This window comes from Notolepis coatsorum (genome assembly GCF_963971535.1).
Source record: "Notolepis coatsorum genome assembly, chromosome: 10".
Lineage (NCBI taxonomy): Eukaryota > Metazoa > Chordata > Actinopteri > Aulopiformes > Paralepididae > Notolepis > Notolepis coatsorum.
Window position 1 is genome coordinate 35,988,961 of NC_140174.1, and position 27,337 is coordinate 36,016,297.

The following is a 27,337-nucleotide window of genomic DNA, read 5'->3' on the forward strand; positions in this document are numbered from 1 at the left end:
ACTTATAATGGACTTTCATATGAAAATTATTTCAACGTGTCCAAGATTCATAGCCACGTTAATAACGTTTGTAATAAACCAAACCGTTTGTAAATCGGTTGAACATTTTTCAAGCTATGGTTATTTCAATAGTACAGTACATGCACCAGACATTCATGTTATAAGCGGGCGTGCTGCCTGTGACAAGATGGCCACCGGTGAACTACGCTGCAGACTCCACAGTAAATGTCATCAACGTCTAGACCTTCTTATTTTGACCCTGTCCAGCTAACGTACACTAGAGGAGAGGTTGACCTTGAGGTTCCTATATTACAAAGGCTTAGTCACCCAATGTGCAAGTAAAACAACCACGCAGGGACTAGCGTTCTAAAAGTTGAATTCACACAAATTCACCTGCAGTGTGGTCAGAAAAAGAATTCTGCATTGCCGTCAAAGTGACATCATCATTTCTTTCATCGATGACAGTCGTCCAGATATAGTACATATACATTACAACACACGTGGACGGAGACCGCAAGCATTTGAACTCACCAGGACTCTGCCCGTCAGGGTCTGAGCAGATATCATGACCCCGGCCCAGTCTTTGACCGAGGTCATCCAGCCCACCTCGTTGGCCGACATGTCCTCTTTATCGTGACGCTTGATACCATCCCCCGTGATGACTCGATGAACATCCTGAAACAGGAGGAGGGGGAGGAGAGAGAGAGAATGAAAGAGAGAAAATGAAGGGAAGCGACAGTGAGTTAGATGACAAATATAGTATAGTCTTTTTGTAGAACTTTTTGCTATAATTGACCAGAGGAAATCAGCACACACACATACAGTACATACATACACACACACACACACACACACACACACACACACACACACACACACACACACACACACACACACACACACACACACACACACACACACACACACACACACACACACACACACACACACACACACACACACACACACACACACACACACACACAGTACATACATACATACATACATACATACATACATACATACATACATACATACATACATACATACATACATACATACATACATACATACATACATACATACATACATGCTGTACATACATACTGTACATACACACACATATAGTACATACATACTGTACATACATACACACACACACACACACACACACACACAGTAAATCTTGCAGTGTCAAATTAACACTATTCCCGAGTGTATTTGGTCCTATAAGCGAGTGTAAAGTTTTTACTCTATTTAGAGTTAATTTAACTCTTACACAAGAGCAAGAGTCAATGTTAGCACTGCTAGCTGGCCTCCCGGCCACTGCCACCAAGCCTCTTCAACTCATTCAAAACGCAGCGGCCCGCCTGATATCAAACCTACCGAAGTCGGCCCATGTCACCCCACTTCTTAGGGACCTGCACTGGCTCCCCATTGCTGCACGTATCCGCTTCAAGGCCCTCGACCTAGCATACCGTGCAGCAAAGGGAACCGCTCCCGCCTACCTCCGGTCAATGGTCTCTAACTACACACCCTCAAGACCCCTACGCTCTGCATCTTCTGGCCGCCTCAGACCTACTCCTATCCAAGCTCCCGGAGGGTCATCAAAGAGAAGCCGCCTATTCTCAGTCCTTGCCCCACAATGGTGGAATGAACTACCCATCCCAGTTAGGACAGCCGAATCCCGTCCAATCTTTCGCCGTCGACTAAAGACTCACTTCTTCAACCACTATCTGAAATGATTAAAAAAAAAAAAAAAAAAAAATCTAACCCTGACTAACCTTACTGTCATGCACTTGTCCTAATAAACTAACCTACACTGTAACACGCAACACTTGATGAACATTGTTACTCAGCTGATAGAGTTGTACCCTTCTTGCTGTCTTGTCGTACAGAACTTGTAAGTCGCTTTGGATAAAAGCGTCAGCTAAATGACTAAATGTAAATGTAAATGTAAATGTAACACCAATTCTGAGTGGGACCAAATACACTCGGGAATAGTGTTAATTTGACACTGCAAAATTTACTGTGCGCATATAGTACATACATACATACATATTGTAGGCCTACATACATACACACACACACACACACACACACACACACACACACACACACACACACACACATATGATGTACTGTATATGGAGAGAAAGGGAGAGAGCGAGAGAGACGGAGAGCAAGACAGACAGATAGAGACAGAAACTAGGAGTGTATCCATGGCAGCCGCTGAGCTTCCTGGTGTTTCTGCTCCACTGAGTGGGCTGCCTGTTGCCTGTCTGTCTGTCATGTCTGTCTGTCTGTCTGCCTGCCATGTCTGTCTGTCTGTCTGTCTGTCTGCCTGCCATGTCTGTCTGTCTGCCATGTCTGTCTGTCTGTCTGTCTGTCTGTCTGTAATTGTATACCCTCCATTTCTGCCTGTTGTCTGTCTGTCTGTCTGTCTGTCTGTCTGTCTGTCTGTCTGTCTGTCTGTCTGTCTGTCTGTCTGTCTGTCTGTCTGTCTGTCTGTATGTCTGCCTGCCATGTCTGTCTCTCTGTCTGTCTGCCTGCCATGTCTGTCTGTCTGTCTGTCTGCCTGCCATGTCTGTCTGTCTGTCTGTCTGTCTGTCTGTCTGTCTGTCTGTCTGTAATTGTATACCCTCCATTTCTGCCTGTTGTGTGTCTGTCTGTCTCTCTGTCTGTCTGCCTGCCATGTCTGTCTCTCTGTCTGTCTGTCTACCCTCCATGTCTGTCTGTCTGTCTGTCTGTCTGTTGTATCTGACTGTCTGTCTACCTGCCTGCCCCCCTCCCCCCGCGCCCCCCAGCCCAAACTTAACGGTGCCACACATCACTCTCTCTCTCTGATCCGTTTCTCAGCACAGAGACGCTGCACAGAATCACTTGATGCAATTTAAATAGTTACCAGAGAGGTGGAGACGGGGCGAAATGAAAGGGATGTAAAATTGAATAGCTTTGTGTGTGTGTGTGTGTGTGTGTGTGTGTGTGTGTGTGTGTGTGTGTGTGTGTGTGTGTGTGTGTGTGTGTGTGTGTGTGTGTGTGTGTGTGTGTGTGTGTGTGTGTGTGTGTGTGTGTGTGTGTGTGTGTGTGTGTGTGTGTGTGTGTGTGTGTGTGTGTGTGTGCTGGGGGGGCTATCGTGGGGTGACACTGACAGTATAGTCTGATTGAGGCAATCTCTTTCTCGGTCAACTGAACAAGTGCTCTGAACAGTTAACAGCGTCGTGTTCTATAAGCATCTCTGTCATCTTCCTAACAGCTGGTTACACTTGACATACACTTTTTTTTACAGCGATCTCTTTTGTAGCCGTGTTTACGTCCTAGGGGTTTAAATGGAGCCGCTCTTCCAACACGCATGGGGGGGGGGGGGGGGGAGAACACCTGGCGCGTCCGTCGGCAGCATGTGCTGCTGTACTCGTAGGCCGCAACCCCCCCCCCCCCCCCCCCACCCTCCCCCCCATAAATCTGTGGAGGGGTTGGAAGGGTCACGTCTCCACTGTCATGGCACTCCAGCAACTCACGGAATGAATGAATGCCGTCTGCATCACACACACACACACACACACACACACACACACACACACACACACACACACACACACACACACACACACACACACACACACACACACACACAACATGACAGTGGCATAAACAATCAGGTGTTTGGGGCAATGAGCACATCCTCTTGACAGTCACTGCTGTATTTTCTTTTAGCAGAAAGGCCCTGGTGGGAGCTTCAGGGCTGAGCAGAGTGTTGTTATGTAACCGTAATTTATACACACATTTATATATTTGATTTTTAATTAGTTATAGGCTATTAGTGGAACAACAAGCCACAATGATTCCTTGATATGTCTGCTATTTTTGTTGGTTGCTCACTATTGTCTACCAGGACAGTTAGCTAGTTAGTAGTTACTATTGTCTACCAGGACATCTAGCTAGTTACTATTGTCTACCAGGACAGCTAGCTAGTTAGTAGTTACTATTGTCTACCAGGACAGCTAGCTAGTTACTATATTGTCTACCAGGACAGCTAGCTAGTTACTTTATTGTCTACCAGGACAGCTAGCTAGTTACTATATTGTCTACCAGGACAGCTAGCTAGTTACTATATTGTCTACCAGGACAGCTAGCTAGTTAATATGGTCTACCACAGCAGCTAGCTAGTTACTATTGTCTACCAGGACAGCTAGCTAGTTAATATTGTCTACCACAGCAGCTAGCTAGTTACTATTGTCTACCTGGACAGCTAGCTATAGTTACTACCTGGACAGCTAGCTATAGCTTTACTATTGTCTACCTGGACAGCTAGCTATAGTTACTACCTGGACAGCTAGCTATAGCTTTACTATTGTCTACCAGGACAGCTATCTAGTATAGATCTAGTTACTATTGTCTACCACAGCAGCTATCTAGTTACTTCACAGACCAGGGTTGTTCCTCAACCTAAGAAATTCTTCAATTAGTTGACTAATTGACCATATCACACGGCTCCTGGTTGAAACAGGGTGGAAAGGATTCCCATCCTGAGCATGACATAAGAGCAAACTGGCCGCCATGTGAATATGATCAATAGTGATAGGAGTCTGTTTGCTGTGTGTAATGTGAAGAAGACTACAGTAGGTTACACACCAAGACAAAGTCCTTGTAGGCTACTCGTCATCTACTTTACAAATAAAAGGTGATTCTATTTCATTTAAATGTTTTGGTGGGCATCAAAAGACAATTTTTTTCTTTTTTTTTATACACCACTGGCTACCATAGTGGGTATGATTGTTTGGAGGTTAATCATAACCATGAATACACTCTCTTTTTGGAACAAGGTGAGTTATTAGAACTTGTCCAGATGTCACAGTATAGCACAGGCTGTTTTGTAAACATTTAACTGGTAAAGTTGGTACTTTCTGCTCACTAACACTGTTTACAATCCAAACAGAACTAGGAAAACGAGCAGGTGGGTCGAGAGGCAAGACTCAAGAGGACTGCTTAGCAGTATCCCTATCAAAATACAATTGACTATATCCACACCGCAGCCAGGGTGGAAACATGGTGGAAAGGAATCCAAACCTGAGCATGACATAAGAGCAAAATGGCCACTGTGTGAATATGGTAAATGGGACTCATTTATCACGCAAAGTACACAATAATCTGTATAGAGAGCTTTCTAAATATACAATATCAAACAAATGTTCAATACAATTTTGTTTTTCAATATTTTTTACATAAAGTATGTTGACATAAAATGATCTATCCCCCTGGATATCAACAAAATCAAGCCATTTCAGATATCCAGTCTCCTTCCTCTGAAATATCGCATAATACAGGTAGCTGATCTGATTGGCCCATCAGTCAATCCCACTATGTCTGATTAGCCCATCAGTCACATCTAGCTGAGAGGACACAGTGCTCCCAAAGGTTCTCTCAGGTAACATTTGGGGCTTTGAGGCACCCATATGTTTGTAAGGGAACCCGGAGGATCTTAGAGGAACTCCTGAGAAACTTAAAATGTTTACAGTGTATAGCATAGGTGTCAAACTCACGGCCCGCGGGCCAAATGCGGCCCGCCACGTCATTTGATGTGGCCCCCCAAGAGCTCTGGTTATAATTTTTTTTTGTTTGTTTTTTTTTGTTTTTTTTACATTAATCTTGGGTTAAAAAATAGCTGTGTTAAAATAATTGTGGGTTAATGCGTTAATAAAGCTTTGACAGCCTTAGTTATTACACATTCTTACACATACATGTGTGTTGAACATCTGAGGTATTGATGAAGTAACAAAGGAAAAAAGCCAAAAGCACTTACTCCTCAGACATTCTTTGACAATTTTACAGCCCAAAATACAAAAAAGATCCAGGCAGAATAGGTAACAAAGGGTTGAAGAAATATTGTCTGAACTGTCAGATGCAAGCTGGCTGTGTGACATAACCGAGCATCTCGCTCAATTGAATAAGAAGCTGTAGGGACGCAAACAAGTCCCACCCAAAACTTGACCAATATAGTTGTGAACTGAGACAACCCTTATTTTGTTATTTTTGAGTACAGTTACAGTTGTGTGTTCATGCAGACACATAATAGCAATTTCATTACGAATTGAAAATGGGGGACCCTGATGTAAACAAGTCGAAAGTATTTCTCTGGTCTGCATCCCCTTAACAATTGTGTGTATTGAGCTGTACTGTACTGTACCCATTCTGCAATCTGTTAATTAAAGTTAATTAAACTATCTTCCATTAGTTGGATGTATGGCCTCTGCAAGGTTGTGTGCAGCCATTTGTTTTTGTAACATCTGCTACATCTGTCCCACGTGTTCTTTGCAGCTCACAGGTGTTAATTCTGCCCCTCTTGACTGTGACAAAAAGGTTTTGAACAAACTTAATGTCATAGCTTGTATTTGATGATATTCTTCTTTGTTATTTACTTGAATGGTTTGATCATTGATTGATGGAGTAATATGGGGTTCTGATAAACTAAAATTATTTGTTAAAATAACATAAGCTAACATATATTTGTACATCTATGCAAATGCATATGCAATATGTATAACTTGAATAAGTAATAAATACAGAAACAACATGTTTAACAATATGTAAATGAGTAGCTACATTTATTTTACATTACATTAACATTTATACGGTCTTTGGCCCTTTGAGGGCAACCATAATGCTGATGTGGCCCTCTGTGAAAATGAGTTTGACACCCCTGGTGTATAGTGTCTAGTAGTGAATAGAAGGCCATGCACCCTCAGCCTACTAAGAGTTGGCTGTGCCCAGAAAGGGTGCACTAAAACACTTATAACATATCAAATGATACATCTGAAGCTGAAAATCAATACTTGTGACTGTTGGACATTAATATAAGCTATGTCCAATATATGACTGAATTAAATCATCATTTGACTGTAAAATGTGAGATTGCATTTGATCAACATTCAACCTTTTACACATGTATATAGAATTATTGGTCAAATTAATTATGCAGTGACATGTTTTGCAATTGTCCAGAAGTGCTATGTTGGTTGAACGAAGAACCAAGCTATGATTAATGTAGAGAAAAGAGTTAATTTGTGAGAAAATAAGGCTCAATTTGTGCCAGCTTTTAAGAAGGAGACAGAGACCAATATAGCTACTGAAAACAGCAGGTGAAATAACACTATAGGGGGTTGAAAATTATACCGACGACGAGGGGATTCAACATTGGACAAGCATGGTATATTACATTAACAGCTGCTTAGCCTACTTGTCTCTGAAACTAAAGTCTTCCACTCAAACTAATAATTACCAATATTGTATGAGTAAAGTGCTGCTGCTATTGATACAGAAAACCCACGTCAGTGTCTACCACTAATTCAAGTTGATCTAATAACATGTATACCATTACTAGACTGAACCTCTGCTTGCACTGAGAAATCCAATCACACGTAGTGACCCATTAGTCAGAGGCAAAACAGACCACTAGACCTGCATATTAACCATGGTACATTTCCTATGGTCAAGCCAGAAACCTACAACACCACATCTGATGAGGTCTAGCAACCAAGGGGCCAGTAAGGGTGACAAACGCTCATCCAAAAAGCAGGTGTGGTCAAGTGCTTGTTGGTGCCTTATAGGGCTGGGTGATTAATCAAGTTTCAATTATGATTTTGGCTACCCATGATCATGAAAACAAGATGTTGCTTTAATTTTGTCCTCTGTTGTAAATGCAGCACACCCTTCATTCACAGCGGTGCTCACACAGTGTCATCATGACAGAACTCTTAGCTAGTTAACAGGTAGCATATATCAAATGATCTGATTAGATAAGGAAAATCAGATGTTGAATAAACAGTCAATGTTCATTTTAATAGAATGCATGGTACTGGGAAGTGTGATACAGTATCGATAGAATTTTCAGTTCTCATTCTCAAAATATTTCAGACATCATCTTGTGAGAAATCTGACTTAATATTTGCTTTCTGGCAATAATTTACAACACATGTGACAATTCAACGCACATATCATTCTCTTCATGTTGGGATACAATCAAATAGGTAATATTGTATAATAGGCCTATAGATTTGTATAACAATATCATTAAATAGAATGGTATTGCTGTCCCCTCTTAGTCAATCAGTCACTTTGGTGTTAGTCGACAAAGACTGTTAGGCGATTCAACAGGGTAAACACTAATATTATAAGTTGGAAAAGTGCTAAGGCTATTAGTCAACTACAAATTTCTTTAGTCCAGTTAGATGTTTTTCTTTTAGCTAGATTTGTGTTTTCATTGTAAAAAAAAAAAAGAAAAACATAATGGGTTTGTATCAGTCGTATCAATCATTGTGTTTTTGATTGACATATTGGTGATGTATTGGTGGTGAATCTGACAACACACTTCCGAAGCATTCTAAATTTGTCAAAAGTAAATAGTGGTGGCAAGGGGAGGGTGGGGGAGGAGTGACGGACAGTAAATAAGCTTTAAGTGGCTTCACACTGTTAGCCTCTGGCACTTTAATGACAATGTCTAAAAATGTAGCTTGGAAAATGCTATTGCCATGAATTTTTTATGTTTAAAAATAAAAAAAAATAAAAGAGGCAAAGTTCAAAGATAAATGGCCAGCGCTGATATGTGACACCCCTGCACCCAATTAGTCTTGAAAAGATTCCCTTGAGAAGCGGAGATGACTCGATGACTCCACTTAAAAAGGCACGTTCCACGATCTAAACGTAAAGAAAGAAATGGGTTGCCATAATCATACAAAAATAAATAGCAATGGAAACATATTCTTGATACAAGGACTAACACTAGACAACATGTTACATCTATGATAAAGAAAGACATAAGAATATGACATTTTGATTGTATTTGCTCAATTTTGCTGTATTTTATGGCTGTTAAGTTGTTTGTTAACATTGTTAATGTCTCTAAACATGAGGGTTAAACATGTTTATATTCCAGTTTATAGTGGATTAAAAACGTTCCAAAAGGCTTGTTTTGCATCGACAGTGACCCCTTTTAGATGGTCAAAGAAAATCCCAGATCGAGGCTTTAAGGTTCCCCAAAACATGCAATATTGATTCAAATGGTGAGAATAGCCTCAGGCAACATTCAGATTAAGTGAATAAACCTGACCTTTATACAGTAACTGAAGGATAGCTGGTCTTAGTCTAGTTTTAATTGCATCATGTAAGCTCTCTTATGCCAGTTTAAATGTCAAAGAGGGGAAAAAAAACTATACAGCGTTGTCGGATTTATCCCAATGGAGTAAACATGGTAAAGTTAAAACTCCTAAACAATAGAAACCATCAAAGTACACTCAAATGAGACATTCATAGAGTTCCTCTCCTCTACAACATTTTGATCAATGGCATCATCCTCTAAATTTAGATTCCACTATCCAGCCTAAATCTACCCCATCTGACACCGAAACCATTGATCAACATTACAAGCAGCTGGAGCTCCCACGCTGTCATTTCTCACAGGGTATGAGTGCATTAAACTAGAATAGAATATGTGGCCCTTGACATAATTTCAGCGAAAGTCTGTGAATTATTAAAACCGGCATTAATACACGTGACAGGACTCTCAATTATTGAATTGAGGCATTCTATGGAGTAAAAAAAATTATTTTAAAAAGGATGAAGAAGACAAAAGGTGAATCCAGCTCCAGTTCCTGATATAGACATGTATGATATGATATCTCTATCCGCTCAATCGCATAAGAAAAACACACAGCAAAAACTGTACTATAGGCCAACTTGGTCCATATCCCTTCAATCAATATCCCATTTGCTGAATGAACAGCCTAATTAAATGCACATAGTCTGCCTGGTTAACATCCAGATAAGATATATGCGTGCATCAAAAGGTTCAGTGGATCAGCAGGGAGGGGGGGGGGGGGGGGGGGTCAATGTACTGAATGACCTCTGAAATCACATGATATAATTAGGCTCCAGCTGCAGTGGTGTATAATTAACGACTGACCTATTGATGATGGATTGATGGTCATAGGTTTAAATGTTTTCCAATAGTACAGCACAAGTGACAATGCTTGAGTAATTTAATTTAGGAGCAGGGGTGTAGGGGGTAATTCAGATGCTCACTGCCTAAACTCAATAATCAGCCAGACAGTAGGCGCACTCCCCCACTTCCAAAAATAGCGCTACAGTACTGTGTAAGAGGGATCTTCATGTGCAGATCTTAAAATGATCAAGGATACTACAATAAACCTCAAAGGATTGTTTCCCATTTCATTCAATTTTCAATAGGATAGAGCACAAGTAACAATGCTTGCTTAATTCAATTGATTTGATCGTCATTAATAAAATATAAATATGTATAGCCTACCATAGGGCAATTTAGTCAGGAGGGAGCTTCAAGCACGATCTACATATGATCAAGGATACCATGATAAAGGATTATGTCCATTGTGCTTAGATGGACAGCAACGTGAGCAGGTAAAGCTGCACATTGATATGATGATTCATTAGACACTATTTGTATTTGATGGTATAGTGCTGACTTCTATTTGATTGTAGAGTGCTGCCTTGTTTGCCAGCAACTAAGAGGGATGAGATTTTTATATATATATATATATATTTTTTTTTACAAATAAACAAAAAATAAAATGTAAAAAAAACTTCTTGCAGCTACATTTAGTTGATTTTCATAAAACCCCAACAAATACTGGCACTATAGAGATATTTAACATTTCTGTTAGGAACCTATTGAATTCCAGTTGCAAGCTACTGTAGAATAGCTTAGCAGAAATGAATGGAAGCAGATATGGAGTGGCTAGCCTAGGTGTTGGCCAAAAACACATCTTTTTAAGGTAGGTTAGCTGATCCGTTTCTACTTCCATTCAAGCTAAGCTAGGCTAGCCTGCAGTTGGATAGTTTTCTACTGAACGCACAGAAGGGAAATTGATATCCATCTTCTTGTCTAACTCTGGACTGGAGAGGACGGTAAGCGCATTTCCCATACTGTTGCCGTGTTCCTTTAACTAATGAATAAATTGAATTGCAATGAATCATTATAAATGTGGAAATCCAACTGAATCGATCTGTAAGATGTATGCGTTGATTTATTTTTTTAATTACTATAAGATCACAATACTGTGAAACAGTTACTCTGCATAACATTTTAATTGCATATATTAAATAAATGCTGACTGAATCAGTACTGTGACATTTGCATATCTGTCACACTTCCATTAGCAATATTAATCACCCCCACCCAACGCAAGTCAAAATGTAAGATTGGATCATGGCCTAAAGAATCTAAAAGAAAACAAATGTTAAGACAATTTAAAGTGAATCACTGCGTCTACTGCATGTAGTAGCCTAGATGTAGTGGTCTGTAGTGGTCTAGATGTAGTGGTCTAGATGTAGTGGTCTAGATGTAGTAGTCTGTAGTGGTCTAGATGTAGTGGTCTGTAGTGGTCTAGATGTAGTGGTCTAGATGTAGTGGTCTAGGTGTAGTGGTCTAGATGTAGTGGTCTAGATGTAGTAGTCTGTAGTAGTCTAGATGTAGTGGTCTGTAGTGGTCTAGATGTAGTGGTCTCGATGTAGTTGTCTAGATGTAGTGGTCTGTAGTGGTCTAGATGTAGTGGTCTAGATGTAGTGGTCTAGATGTAGTGGTCTGTAGTGGTCTAGATGTAGTGGTCTAGATGTAGTGGTATAGATGTAGTTGTTGTGAAGGATCAGATTAAACCGAATATATATATTTATTTATGGATATATATTTAATAGTATTTGTATATCGTTTGATATCCCCTGTATATTCCTTGTACAATATACACTGAATATCCCTTTAGTCTACTAACAGCCCATAATAGTTTCATTCTACCATTGGACGAGAACCTGGCGCCAGCAGCCAAGCCCCTTGGTTCAAGTTCAGTCGTGCCGACGAACATGTCGTTACAAGCCCGGTTCCGCGTAGGAATACGTCTGGCGAAATACGAATGGTACTATTTGTTCACAGCGCATATATATATGGCGCAAGTAAAGTAGAACTTTCTTTTAGTCCATTAGTCCTTTACCCTCCAACAGGGTTCGAAATTAACGGGGGCTTGGGGCAAAATGCCCTCGAAAATTGACCAAATGCCCTTGATAATCAGTTAAGCGGGGCAAAAAAAGCCCCCGACAGTTTACTAATTATATATATAATTATATATATGCTCTACAGTGCGTATTTGCCCCTAATAATATGTGTGTGTGCACACCGGAAAAATCATTTACTTGCAGTGCGAGACAGACGAGTGATTGTGAAGATTACAAAACAGCTCCGCTGTTAATAGTTCAGATTGAAACTGGACTGAAATTCAGTTTTTGGGTGGAATGTTTGTTCCAAGGAGGAGGGAGGCGGGGCCCGCTGCGTGTTACAGGGAGATGCTTCCAGGCACTTGAGAGGTGCGAACACAGAGAGAGCGCTCTGCTCTCATCAAGCATTACACTGCTATCTTAACGTTAGCAAGCTAAGCATCTGCATAGCGCGACCCGTGTAACGTTAAGTAACTTGTGTTCGGCGGGGAAAGACCGTTCCATTTGTAACACAACTACAAAGAATAACATCCAAATCCGATCCCGATGCGCATTTCCTTCATTCCACAGCGCTGAGCGCGCAACGTATTTCATTGATCGATCTGGCCAGAGCCTATACTCAGAAACGTTGCGTGTGTGGGGTTTTTCATCAATTTGAAACAAGCCTCTTGACTGTTGGAATTAGGGATGTTAAAAATAAAATATCTAATAATATTATTCAATATTAGACATTCATTGATCCAGAGGCAACCGGTTATTCGTCTGCTATTTGTAGATGTATCAAGAAAACAACACAACTTGCCCTCAGGGACAATAATATTGAATGTATTTAGATAGAGTATGTATGTATTATTTACAGATAATTGAAGGTACGTACCTCAAAACATGAAACCAAGCCATGATGTCACACATCGTGTGTGTGTGTTACTTGAACAATTGTCACTGTGCTCCTAAATTTCTGTGTGCTCCTAAATTTGTATTTAGATTTTATTTATTAACATTTTATTTAGGAGCACATGTGCTCCTTGGGAAAAAGGTTAGCGTAGAGCCCTATATATGGAGACATTAACATTACGTTATCAAACATAGGGATGAAGACTGTAAAAAAAAGTGTCAACAATGTTTTATAATCTTTATGTTAATTTTCATTATAAAAATATTGTGCCCCCGAAATACAAAAAAAAGCCCCCGAAAAGCAATTAAGGGGGGCAAAAAAAGCCCTTGAAAAAAAATGTTAATTTCTAACCCTGCCCTCCAACCTAGTAACAGACGCGAAGCCTCACCCACGACGCACGTGTGGTGCAGTAAGGCCTACTTGGCCTCAGAATAGGCATTGAGACATCGTGTGGATTAATAGTTGAATTGTCATAGTTTGGCACTATACTGTCGAGTTGGACGTATTTCTATTAAGCTAATAATAGTCTATTATGTATGGTGCATCGTTCGGTTAGAGTTATAAAGTGAGCAGTACCCCCATCGTTCCTGACGTTATCTGGAGTCTTAACCAGGCTGGGCAGACCACGTGTGGTGCTTGCTTCCGATGAGCTCCGGGCCAGGACGAGTGGACCTGTACATTGGATTACTTTACCCGGACGACGGCGAGCCTTCCACGGCTTGGATTATCTACATGCTTTGGGTGCTTTGATTATTCCATGGATAACGGCCAACACTGCTGAGTGTTGGAACTACCCCCCGGAGAGGAGTCCAGGTGAGACGGCGCTCTACCCCGAGTGAGGTCGCCTCACGTCTCTTCATCTGTGGACCGGCAGCTACCGTCCACCAGAGGGTCCAGCTGTATTCATCTGTGGACCGAGGTTCTGTGGGCATCGTGTTCAGGACTCTGAATTCTCCCAAGAAATCGTCGGCCAGATGGGATACCGCCAGCGGCTCTTCTAACCCCCCCCCCCCTACTGTCTTACAACCAGCGGGACCCCCCCCCCCTTAGTGTATCCAGCTATAATCATTTAAGTACCATCGCTATAGTTCCCTAAAGAACCAGGTTGTATATTTGCTCCCTGCGTAACCAGAGATTGGACATTCAATGTTGATTTACCTACGAATACGCATTTGCCTTACAAGTGCATTTCAAATCATAAATGTCATTAAGTGAACGTTGTATATACCCTTTGCTATATAAAATATTCGATTTATACATTTGTGTGGACTTCGTTTCATCAGGTGGGAAAGTGTTCATCATATCTATATCATGTACTGGATGGCCAGAAGTTAAAGTACAAGCGGTAGTGGTTTAATAATACCATACTTATCAATACAGTCAGGGAATTGTACCCCTCAGTTACAATTGGTCCTTCGAGCCGGAGGGTAACTAGTGTAATATTAATATAGTGTTATTAATATTGAAATGGCCTATGATGAACACTCCACGAAACGGTCCTCCTAACGTAGAACGCCCGCAGCGCAGACGACAGCCACCTCAGTACTTAGAGGATTACGCTGTCAGTCAACTACCTAGCCTTCGACAAACGGTAAACGCGGTAAAAGTAGAAAGTAAAATTATGTCTGACCTTAACGACCAGGTTTCCCCGACCACAGAGGCCCTAGTGGGTTCTAATGTAACTGACCAAGCTCACGGTGGGGACCAGGAGGGAGCTGACATGCCTTTACCCCCCGCCAATACCGAAGAAGTAGTCCCCGACCAGCCCCGGGAGGAAGACAACCCTACAGAGAGAGAACTCTGCACGGAAGAAGAGGAGGAGAGCGCCGAGGAAATAGAGCTCCAGGACTCCCCCACGAGCGGCTCCCCCACGAGCGGCTCACCCAGGAGCGGCTCACCTCTACAACCGTCTTCCCCCAGCGAAGCGGAGAGGATGCTACAACAGGCGTTCCTCATCAGCCTGACAGCCTCTACCGAACGCGATCGACTTCAGGGTGAACGCGATCGACTTCAGGGCGAACGCGATCGACTCCAAGCACAGCAACGGAGCGAAGAAGAGCGCATACGCCTGGAGATGAGACGCCTTCAGACGGAAGAGAATATGGCAAGAGACCGGGCCGACGCCCAGCGCGCCGCTGCCGGTGCCCAAAGAGAAGCAGATCTCACCAAGCGCGAAGTCGAGCGCGACAAGTTACAAGCGCAGCTAATGGAGCAGCTGATCCTCAAGGCAACACCCTCTCCCTCCGCCAGGGGTTCAAGGAACTCGTCGAGACAACAGTCAAGGGCAGCGTCTCCTAACCGAGCAAGCGACCCTGAACTTGACCAACAGACCAAGCCTATACCCCCCGCAGACCCCCTTCCCAGACCGGTCCAAGCGAGACCCAGCTACAAGGAAGGAGCGGCATACACTGCGGAGAAGCTAAATAAACGACTACAGGACCTGATAGAAGAAGAAGAGGGAGAGGAGGAGAACCAAGCCCGACGACAGCACAGTACTCCACCGGACCAGGAGGTCCAGTACAGCCCAGGCTATACCCCCGCGGCGCTGCGCTACAGACCCCCGACTCTATTCACGGGTGAGCACGACGCACGACCAGCCCCGAGGAATAGCACCTGGACCAGCGGGCCATGGTACCCTGTCGGTACCAGCCCACAGAGAGGCGCAAGAGGAGACTCGCCTAGGAGGTCTCTCCCCCAACGCTCGCCGATGTATCAGCCATCCACGGCGTCATACATTGCCACGCCGTCGTTTCCAGACTTCACCTATGAGAATCGAGCACAGTACACGGAGCTCCGGATGTGCTTAGAGACAATGATGGTGGATGTCGCTGATGAACGCCACAAGTATGCAATATTACTGAAGCACCTGAAAGTACCGCGAGCGCACAATATAGCGCTAGCCTATGCCACCTCTACGACCCCATACACCGCGGCTCTAGCAGCGCTGGACCAGAGATATGGACGTATATGGGATTACGTAATCCAAGAGATAAGGCATATTGATCGCCTACCCCCAGCAACAGACAATCGCTCATTAGACGACCTGTCAATCAAAGTGCAGTCCCTGGTAGGGATGCTGGGAGCGCAACGGGAAAAGGGCATACATGAGCTATACGCCAACTCTAACGTCGAGAGGATTTTGGAGAAGCTGCCACCCGCAAGACAAGAGCGTTTTAGGCGGCAGAGAGACCACCGTGATCCTAACGGTCCCGAACCATCCCTCCTTGATCTAGCCGACTTCCTGGCGAGAGAAGTCAGCAGCTTACGACTGGATACGTTCGCGCGGAGCACGCCAAGCTCCAGAGAGGGACCCAGGAGAATAAACGATGGAAGAAGATCGGTGACTGTCATGCACCAATCAGAGTCAGCACCGAGCAGTAAGAGCCACAGTACCCCCTCGAGAAAGGAGAAGTGGAAGATGGTGTGCCCCTACTGTGAGAAAGAACACTGGCTGTCACAATGTGACCTGTTCACAAAGATGAATGCAGAAGAAGTGAGTCAATGGATAAAGTCCAACAGGCGCTGTTACCGATGTGCGCGCAGTCACATGGCAGCCGAATGCCGCCTAAAGAAAAGGTGCAGTCGGTGTGACGGAGCCCATCTAGATATACTACACGACAGTAACAGAAGACGGCCTTCACCTGCACCATCGAGCGGCACCAAGGCAAGTGTCATGTACATTGACCCCGCCAGCAGCAGCGGCGCCCAAGTGCTCTTAAAGGTAGTCCGTGTGACATTGAGCTACCAAGATAAAGTCATGGACACTTACGCCGTCCTTGATGACGGGTCAGAGAAGACCCTTCTGCTCGCGTCCGCTGCGGCCCAGCTGGGACTGCGGGGGAGCGAGAACCAAATGACGATTCGGACAATAAGAAGAGATTTAAAGACGATAAAAGGCGAAAATGTCTCCTACACTATCGCAGCAAGCGGGCAGCCAGAGCGACGGTATAGGATTACAAATGCTTTCACCAGCCAAGAAATAGGACTATCGCAGTACACCTACCCCATCGCCAAGCTGATGGATAAATATGTGCACCTGCGTCAACTACCTATCCCGCTCATAGACGGTGCCACCCCGACCCTGCTGATAGGCTCCGACCATGCAGACCTCATCGTCCCGATTGACCGGGTCCATACAGGACCCCGAGGCTGTCCTGCAGCAGTCGAGACCCGCCTAGGGTGGACACTACAAGGCCCCCTCGCTAAATCTCTCAACCGAACAGCAGCCACTAGCTGCCTCCACTCCAGAGCGACAGAAAGAGACACCACACTCCTGCAGCATGTCGAGAAGAAAATTGACTGGCGACGTCGTGCGCTGCTCCGCGCCTCCCTGATCAAAGACGGCTTTGATCTCCGGCAGCGGGCCAGCAGCGACCCCCCAGTATTGCGCAACCTCAACCCAGAGGTCGCAGAGGACCCAGCAGCAGATGAAGAGGTCCGACACAGTGTGAAGAACAGTTTCTACGTGGACAACTGTTTACAAAGCGTTTCGACTCAAGAAGAAGCCGAGGCTCTCCTAATCAAGCTACGCGCCTCCCTGATCAAAGGCGGCTTTGATCTCAGGCAGTGGGCCAGCAGTGACCCGCACGTATTGCGCAGCCTCTCCCCCGCGGACAAGGCTGCCAGCAGCGAGACCTGGATGGCGACCATCCCAGGAGAAGCCCAAGAAATGACACTAGGACTAGTCTGGCGCTTCAAAACAGACTCGCTCCACTATAGACACAAACCCCTGACCACGGAGCAGGGAAGGTCGACGGCGATACCGACCACAAGACGGAGTGTGTACAGAACACTCGCCAGACAATATGACCCGTTGGGATGTATTCTACCTTACACCACCAGGGCAAAGATGATTGTACGAGCACTATGGGACAAGGACCAGGGCTGGGACGACCCAATACCCGCACACCTTGCCTCCACATGGAGAGAGTGGGAGACGGAACTCCGCTCACTCCCAGGCGTTAATATACGCCGCAGCTACTTCCCACCCACGGTGAGGCCAGAGACATGCAAGATGGATCTACACGTCTTCAGCGACGCCTCCGAAGTAGCCTATGGATCGGTGGCCTACTTGCGTGCCCAAGAGAAGGGAGGAGAGATACACACCGCTTTCATCCTGGCTCGTTCAAGAATAGCCCCACGAAAGCAACAATCTATCCCGCGTCTAGAGCTCTGCGCAGCCCTAGCAGGAGCGCATCTAGCCACGTTAATCCAACGTGAACTCACCATTCCGGTGCACAGAACAATCTTGTGGTCAGATTCCACGACAGTACTCACATGGATCAAGTCTGATTCATGCAGATACAAGGTCTTCGTGGGAGTCAGAGTCACCGAGATTCAAGAGTTAACAGAAGCAGCGAGCTGGCGGTATGTGGACACCAAACACAACCCAGCTGACGTCATCACCCGGGGAATGTCCCTGGATGACCTCACCCGTCGCAACATCTACAGTGACGGACCAGAATTCCTCAAGCTCCCGGAAGAAGAGTGGCCTACGCCCACCCCACGGGAAGCAAGTAAAGAGGAGGCTGAGAACAAGAAACCTATGTTCTGTGGACTGAGCACAGTCGCCTCCACAGACCCCAACATAGATGACTGCATTACCCTACAGAGTGCGCAGCTAAAGACATTCCTGTGGCGCCACCCAGAGATTCAGTCCACCACTGACATTTCAGCAGCTGACTACGAAGAAGCAGAGCTTCTTCTACTACAACGAGCCCAGAGAGACTCGTTCCCCGATGAGCTAGACTGTCTACAGGGAGGAAAGCCCGTCCCATCAGACAGCAGACTGCTCCACCTGGCACCCGAGAGCGACGCCCATAATCTCATCAGAGTGGGTGGTCGTCTGCGGAGAGCCCCCGATCTACCGGATGGCGTTAAGTACCCGATAGTCTTGAACAGCCGACACAAGGTCACAGAGCTGATCATAAAGAAATACGACGAGGATGTACACCACGCAGGAGCAGAGAGAGTCTTCGCGGAGATCAGACATCGCTATTGGATACTTCAAGGAAGAGAAGCGGTGCGACGCTTCCAGCGAACCTGTCTAGACTGCCGAAAGTGGCGCGCGCAGCCCAGCATACCCCGGATGGCTGACCTACCTCCCTGTCGCCTCCGACTCGGCGACAAGCCATTCCACTCCACAGGCATGGACTGTTTTGGCCCGTTGTATATAAAGAAAGGAAGAGGAACCGAGAAGCGGTGGGGTATTGTATTCAAATGCATGACCACCAGAGCGATACATATCGAACTCCTTTCAACCATGAGCACAGACTCATTCCTTATGGCCTTCCGAAGATTCACATCACGGAAAGGAAAACCGTCTACATTGTTGTCTGATCACGGGACAAACTTCAAAGGCGGAGAAAGAGAGCTGAGAGAGAGCTTCCAAGCTATGGGCCCAGAACTTAAGACCCACCTCGCTCCATCCCAGATTGACTTCCAGTTTAATCCCCCGAACGCACCCCACTTCGGTGGAACCTGGGAACGAGAAGTACGTTCTATAAAGACAGCCCTGTACGCCGTGCTTGGGGCCCAGACTGTGGCGGAGGAAGTCCTAATGACAGTCCTCACGGAGATCGAGGGAGTATTGAACTCCAAGCCCCTCGGCTACGTCTCCAGTGATGTAGCAGATGTCGACCCAGTCACCCCCAACACACTCTTGATGGGGCGGCTAGACCCCGCGCTACCCCAGACAATGTACAGGCCTGAAGAAGCGAACGGCCGAAGAATGTGGAGGTACAGTCAAGTACTAGCTGACAAGTTTTGGAACAGCTTCCTACTCCACTACCTACCGTCTCTACAGACCCGCCAGAAGTGGGTAAAAGAGAGAGACAATTTGACAGAAGGAACAGTCGTCATGATTATCGACCAGTCACTACCCAGAGCTATGTGGCCGGCTGGCCGCGTAAGCAAAGTGATCACCGGTGCCGATGGCAAGGTCCGAGCAGCTGAAGTGCTCGTCCAAGGGCGAACTTACACACGACCCGTGGCGAGGCTAATAGAACTGCCCAGACTCCCAGACACTATCGATGATGACCATGACCCCATGACTTTGTGAGTTGACTGACCCTTACAGCGGACCTTGAGTGGTAGACAGTGCGGTTAATCTGTCTCTGCTTAGCTAATTAGGTGGGACTAATTAGGGGGCGGCTGTTGTGAAGGATCAGATTAAACCGAATATATATATTTATTTATGGATATATATTTAATAGTATTTGTATATCGTTTGATATCCCCTGTATATTCCTTGTACAATATACACTGAATATCCCTTTAGTCTACTAACAGCCCATAATAGTTTCATTCTACCATTGGACGAGAACCTGGCGCCAGCAGCCAAGCCCCTTGGTTCAAGTTCAGTCGTGCCGACGAACATGTCGTTACAAGCCCGGTTCCGCGTAGGAATACGTCTGGCGAAATACGAATGGTACTGTTTGTTCACAGCGCATATATATATGGCGCAAGTAAAGTAGAACTTTCTTTTAGTCCATTAGTCCTTTACCCTCCAACCTAGTAACAGACGCGAAGCCTCACCCACGACGCACGTGTGGTGCAGTAAGGCCTACTTGGCCTCAGAATAGGCATTGAGACATCGTGTGGATTAATAGTTGAATTGTCATAGTTTGGCACTATACCGTCGAGTTGGACGTATTTCTATTAAGCTAATAATAGTCTATTATGTATGGTGCATCGTTCGGTTAGAGTTATAAAGTGAGCAGTACCCCCATCGTTCCTGACGTTATCTGGAGTCTTAACCAGGCTGGGCAGACCACGTGTGGTGCTTGCTTCCGAGGAGCTCCGGGCCAGGACGAGTGGACCTGTACATTGGATTACTTTACCCGGACGACGGCGAGCCTTCCACGGCTTGGATTATCTACATGCTTTGGGTGCTTTGATTATTCCATGGATAACGGCCAACACTGCTGAGTGTTGGAACTACCCCCCGGAGAGGAGTCCAGGTGAGACGGCGCTCTACCCCGAGTGAGGTCGCCTCACGTCTCTTCATCTGTGGACCGGCAGCTACCGTCCACCAGAGGGTCCAGCTGTATTCATCTGTGGACCGAGGTTCTGTGGGCATCGTGTTCAGGACTCTGAATTCTCCCAAGAAATCGTCGGCCAGATGGGATACCGCCAGCGGCTCTTCTAACCCCCCCCCCCTACTGTCTTACAACCAGCGGGACCCCCCCCCCTTAGTGTATCCAGCTATAATCATTTAAGTACCATCGCTATAGTTCCCTAAAGAACCAGGTTGTATATTTGCTCCCTGCGTAACCAGAGATTGGACATTCAATGTTGATTTACCTACGAATACTCATTTGCCTTACAAGTGCATTTCAAATCATAAATGTCATTAAGTGAACGTTGTATATACCCTTTGCTATATAAAATATTTGATTTATACATTTGTGTGGACTTCGTTTCATCAGGTGGGAAAGTGTTCATCATATCTATATCATGTACTGGATGGCCAGAAGTTAAAGTACAAGCGGTAGTGGTTTAATAATACCATACTTATCAATACAGTCAGGGAATTGTACCCCTCAGTTACAGTAGTGGTCTGTAGTGGTCTAGATGTAGTGGTCTAGATGTAGTGGTCTGTAGTGGTCTAGATGTAGTGGTCTAGATGTAGTGGTCTAGATGTAGTGGTCTAGATGTAGTGGTCTGTAGTGGTCTAGATGTAGTGGTCTAGATGTAGTGGTCTAGATGTAGTGGTCTGTAGTGGTCTAGATGTAGTGGTCTAGATGTAGTGGTCTAGATGTATTGGTCTAGATGTAGTAGTCTGTAGTGGTCTAGATGTAGTGGTCTGTAGTGGTCTAGATGTAGTGGTCTAGATGTGGTGGTCTGTAGTGGTCTAGATGTAGTGGTCTGTAGTGGTCTAGATGTAGTGGTCTAGATGTAGTGGTCTAGATGTAGTGGTCTGTAGTGGTCTAGATGTAGTGGTCTAGATGTAGTGGTCTAGATGTAGTGGTCTGTAGTGGTCTAGATGTAGTGGTCTAGATGTAGTGGTCTAGATGTAGTGGTCTGTAGTGGTCTAGATGTAGTGGTCTAGATGTAGTGGTCTAGATGTAGTAGTCTGTAGTGGTCTAGATGTAGTGGTCTAGATGTAGTGGTCTGTAGTGGTCTAGATGTAGTGGTCTAGATGTAGTGGTCTAGATGTAGTGGTCTAGATGTAGTGGTCTAGATGTAGTGGTCTGTAGTGGTCTAGATGTAGTGGTCTAGATGTAGTGGTCTAGATGTAGTAGTCTGTAGTGGTCTAGATGTAGTGGTCTAGATGTAGTGGTCTGTAGTGGTCTAGATGTAGTGGTCTAGATGTAGTGGTCTAGATGTAGTGGTCTAGATGTAGTGGTCTGTAGTGGTCTAGATGTAGTGGTCTAGATGTAGTGGTCTAGATGTAGTGGTCTGTAGTGGTCTAGATGTAGTGGTCTAGATGTAGTGGTCTAGATGTAGTGGTCTAGATGTAGTGGTATAGATGTAGTGGTCTAGCTGTAGTGGTCTGTAGTGGTCTAGATGTAGTGGTCTAGATGTAGTGGTCTGTAGTGGTATAGATCTAGTGGTCTGTAGTGGTCTAGATGTAGTGGTCTAGATGTAGTGGTCTGTAGTGGTCTAGATGTAGTGGTCTAGATGTAGTGGTCTGTAGTGGTCTAGATGTAGTGGTCTGTAGTGGTCTAGATGTAGTAGTCTGTAGTGGTCTAGATGTAGTGGTCTAGATGTAGTGGTCTAGATGTAGTGGTCTAGATGTAGTGGTCTGTAGTGGTCTAGATGTAGTGGTCTGTAGTGGTCTAGATGTAGTGGTCTAGATGTAGTGGTCTGTAGTGGTCTAGATGTAGTGGTCTGTAGTGGTGTAGATGTAGTGGTCTAGATGTAGTGGTCTAGATGTAGTGGTCTGTAGTGGTCTAGATGTAGTGGTCTAGATGTAGTGGTCTGTAGTGGTCTAGATGTAGTGGTCTAGATGTAGTGGTCTGTAGTGGTCTAGATGTAGTGGTCTGTAGTGGTCTAGATGTAGTGGTCTGTAGTGGTCTAGATGTAGTGGTCTAGATGTAGTGGTCTAGATGTAGTGGTCTGTAGTGGTCTAGATGTAGTGGTCTGTAGTGGTCTAGATGTAGTGGTCTGTAGTGGTCTAGATGTAGTGGTCTGTAGTGGTCTAGATGTAGTGGTCTGTAGTGGTCTAGATGTAGTAGTCTGTACTAGTAGCCTAGAAGCAGTTGTCTGTATTAGTCTAAAATTATCTCAGATCTGATCCCTCATCCAAAGGATGTGAGGCAGACAGGTCCTGTAATCTGTACCCACACACACACACATACACACACACACACACACACACACACACACACACACAGACCTCAAACACCTAAAAACACTGAGTCACTCCCATCGGATATGAACATTGATTAGGGAGGCTGTTGCTTTGCCTAACCTGCCTCGACACTTTTCCTAGACACCTTCAGCAGCGTGCAGCGTCTTTGTCAAGTATACAGTTTCTTCCTTTTGTGATACTTTTACGGGCTATTATTATGTAGTAATAATGTGCGAATCCATTCGGTAGTGTGCGACTCATGAAACGTGTGAAATCGTATTCACCACCGCTGTCGAAAGTACATTCGCTGCCGCTCTTCAAAAGCAACTATGGCGCACGTTGCATGAGTCCGTTGCGACAGATGTGACGGGAGAAGTTGCCTCGGCTTCTCAGGCTGCCGTCGTCGTCGGTAGACACGGCGTTATTTACAATGAGAACACCGTTGTCTTTTCTCCCCCCAGGCGGATAATGGCCGTCATTTATCAGTATCTCTCGGCCAATGAGTTCCATCGATTGTCATCAGGCTGGGGAGGTGGAGGCAGGGCCACGGAGGCTCAATCAGTGAGAGATGGAGAGCCAACAGCTTTAGGACCAGGCTTTCCCAACCTCGGAGTCGGCACCCCGAGTGGGGGTCTCCTCCTTATGATCCCTTGGAGAATGTCCTTGTCCTAATCAAACTCAAATGGACTGTAAAACTGGGTCACCGTTTTGACATGGCAACCCCACTGCCAACAGCTGCTGTGAAATCCATTCAGTTTACCTGACACCGTTAAAACAGAATGGAGGGGAATTATTGTATAATAATGGTGGTTATTTGTGTTCCAATCTTGTTAAATCACAGTATTTGACTCTACAAGAGGCCTACATTTAACACCATGTCGGTGTGTCCAATATTTCAAATATAGGCTACACACTTTTTTCTTCCCTAGATACAGATGTTTTTGCACTCAGTTACAGAGTAAACAACAGTAGACCAAATATATGAAAGACAATTCATGACAACAAAGACAAAGAACATGATTTGAATGTTTTGGGCCACAGGTCACATGTCCTGCTCTTCACTGCTCAATGAGGGACAGTGTGGAAGGGATGCATGCCAGGCACTGTCATGGATGAGGGTAGAAGAGAGACTGACATACAGCCTCATCCAATATATAAGAAACATTTGTGCCTTAAACACAGATAACACACACAAATGATAGACATCATTATGATACGAGACATGCTTTTACAAAACGCTTCACGTTACCCTTAACCTAAAACCAATGCTTTAAAGAAAACTGTAATGTATAGAGCTACAGTATGTCAAACTGGAACAGACTACCACTGTATTTAACCCTGATTACAAGATCAGTTTTCTCTGAGGTGATGGCTGACTATAATTGTGGTGCTTAACTATACGTTAACATTTTATTCTGGTGAGAGAACTTTTATTTCTTGTGAATGTACATCATGTGATGGATATATTCTGTTTTGTCTTTTGTGTGGACCCCACGAAGAATAGTTGTTTCTAAGGCAACTACTAATGAGGATCCTACATAAACATAAACAGGGATTTTCCAACCACCATGTGGAGGTTAACCTGTGTGTGTGTGTGGGGGGGGGAGGGGGTGCCCTGGGCTTAGGAGCGAGGAGTGAGGAGGAGGAGTAGCTCCTACTGTACATGCTGCTGCCAAAGGCACACATGCCAACCATAGGTAAAAAATAATAATAATAAAAAAACAGTGAAGAAGAGGAAACAGCTTATCAGCTCCATCTATGAACAATGCCACTAAAATGCTCCGTGTTTGGAATGCTAATGACATGCGCTGAACGGACAGGGGCGTGTGGGAGGTGTTCCGAATCCTAACCACACACTACCACCCTGTTCCCTCCCTCCCTCCCTCCCACCCTCCCAGGGCCTAGACAATTGCATAAGGGAGATTTTCTCTTATAATGAAATACTTTTGCTAGCTAGTTGCCTAGCAACAAACAAAAAACGATTCATATGGCATATACCGTATGCGCCTGACACGGCATCTCTGAGGGGGTGTAAATCTTGGATGAGGGGGGGAGAGAGGCAGGGAGGGAGGGGTGGAAAGTAAAGAGAGGATGACTGCAGGTGCGTTCTCTCTCTCTCTCCCCCCTCCACCGTGCATCTGGCTTATCTTGAGAGACAGAACAACAGGTTGGTGTGTGGAGTTCAACACTTTCCCCCTTGGCAACATCTAACAGGATAACACCTAAACCTTCTCTGAGAGTGCTTGCTAATCACAAACGAGCAGGCCGGGGCGGATGTCTAGGCACAAGTGTTAAAAGCGGTGGGGACTGTGGTCAGATGGTGCAGTGAGTTACTCACTGGTAATATTGGGCAAGCGTGGACTCTACAGTCCACTCTCTCATTCTGGTCCAGACAGTCCTCAATTTGATCTACTACATTCAATAATAAATAATATCTAAAGAAAAAAAACTATTTTAGTAACGTCTATTTTTTCCAGACATTCTCCTCCCCTTCCATCATCCACTGTCTATTAACTAATCTAGCATGTAAGCCATTACCTACAATTGTGTGACAGAGCACAGGGGAAACTAGAGGGAGATGAAAGAGGCCTTTCTCTCCAAAAAGGATGGCAGTTTTATCTTATCCTTCATGCTGTCTTTTTCCATTTCCATCCTCCAGCCTGTTTCTCCTTCTAAGACGAATGCACATGCATTAGGTTGGGCAATGTAAGAGAGAGAGAGAGAGAGAGAGAGAGAGAGAGAGAGAGAGAGAGAGAGAGAGAGAGAGAGAGAGAGAGAGAGAGAGAGAGAGAGAGAGAGGGAGAGAGAGAGAGAGAGAGAGATAGAGAGAGAGAGACACACACACAGACCACAGAGAAAGAGAGAGAGACACACACACAGAGACCACAGAGAGAGATACAGGGAGAGAGAGCGAGAGACAGGGAAAGAGAGAGACAGGGAGAGAGACACACACACAGAGAGAGACACACACTAAGAGACCACAGAGAGAGAGAGGGAGCAATACGGGGGGGGAGAGAGAAAGAGAGACAGGGAAAGAGAAATAGAGAAACAGGGAGAGAGAGACACACACACACACAGAGAGAGAGAGACACACACACTAAGAGACCACAGAGAGAGAGGGAGCAATACAGGGAGGGAGAGAGAGACAGGGAGAGAAAAAAGAGAGACAGGGAGAGAGAGAGGAGTCTGTGCTGGGCCTCATCTCTGGCCTCATCTCGAGCACCATTATCAGCCTGAGTGTCTCTGTGTCCTTCGGTGTAGGAGGAGGAGGAAGGAGAGGTCCAAAGCTAATCTTTTTAATCAAAGTAACTGCTGGATAAACATAAGAGCACAGCGTAGCCCCATATGAACACTGCACTTAGGAACGTTGTCTTGTGTACTTCCTGCCATCCATGTGGACGGGTTCTTGAATTTGAGGTACTTTGTACAGTAGCCGGCTAACAGGTGGTATTAACACAGACATCTGTGACCTGTCAGAAATGGTGACTGGTGTTGCTGGCTCTCTGGTGGAAGAAGTTGTTTATAAACCTAAATGTTACCTTAACCTCAGTGGAGACCTCATGTCCCACCCTAACTAACCTAAGAGATGATTCTTTTTTATATCATCACTAATTCAGGTTAGGGTGGGACATGAGGTCTCCACCGAGGTTAAGGTTGGGGGGGGGGGGGGGGTGGGGGGGGGTAAGGATTAGGTTCATAAACAACCTTTTCAACACACCGGCCTCCGGGTAGATCATGGAACGGAAAAAATCTCGTCACACATGAACTGTGACCCGCTGTGCATCTATGGAACATTTTCCTAAGAACACGAGCGGTGACCTCCACACAGCGCGCTGTTATTCCGATGCAATTGAGATAGAAGACTTGTTTGTCAGCGAATGAATGCCTCATACAACAATGTTTGACTCCTGCAGCAGCTGATGGTCTAGGCCGGGTCTGCGTCTCTGCACAGAGGACTGACTGGCTAGAACTATTCCTGAATGCTGGAAGGAATTCAAAACACTGGAGGTGATGCAGTTCATTGTACAGTTTGGAATAACAAATGGCTGTCTGAAGATGTGTAATGGCATTTTCAAATACTGTATATATATATAGCCTGTATATGAGGAAATATTGTCAACACGTGGTGACAT

At 45.1% G+C, this 27,337-nt stretch overlaps 1 protein-coding gene across 4 annotated transcripts in view; it reads right to left on the reverse strand.

Moving 5' to 3' along the window:
- Window positions 1-27,337, reverse strand: part of kcnma1a (potassium large conductance calcium-activated channel, subfamily M, alpha member 1a) — a 214,507-nt gene that overhangs the window by 185,454 nt on the left and 1,716 nt on the right. For all 4 annotated transcript variants that reach the window (XM_084323923.1, XM_084323922.1, XM_084323924.1 and 1 more), the window contains exon 2: window positions 532-675. In XM_084323923.1, coding sequence (XP_084180049.1) covers window positions 532-675 — 144 coding nt within the window. The remainder of the gene's footprint in view (window positions 1-531; window positions 676-27,337) is intronic.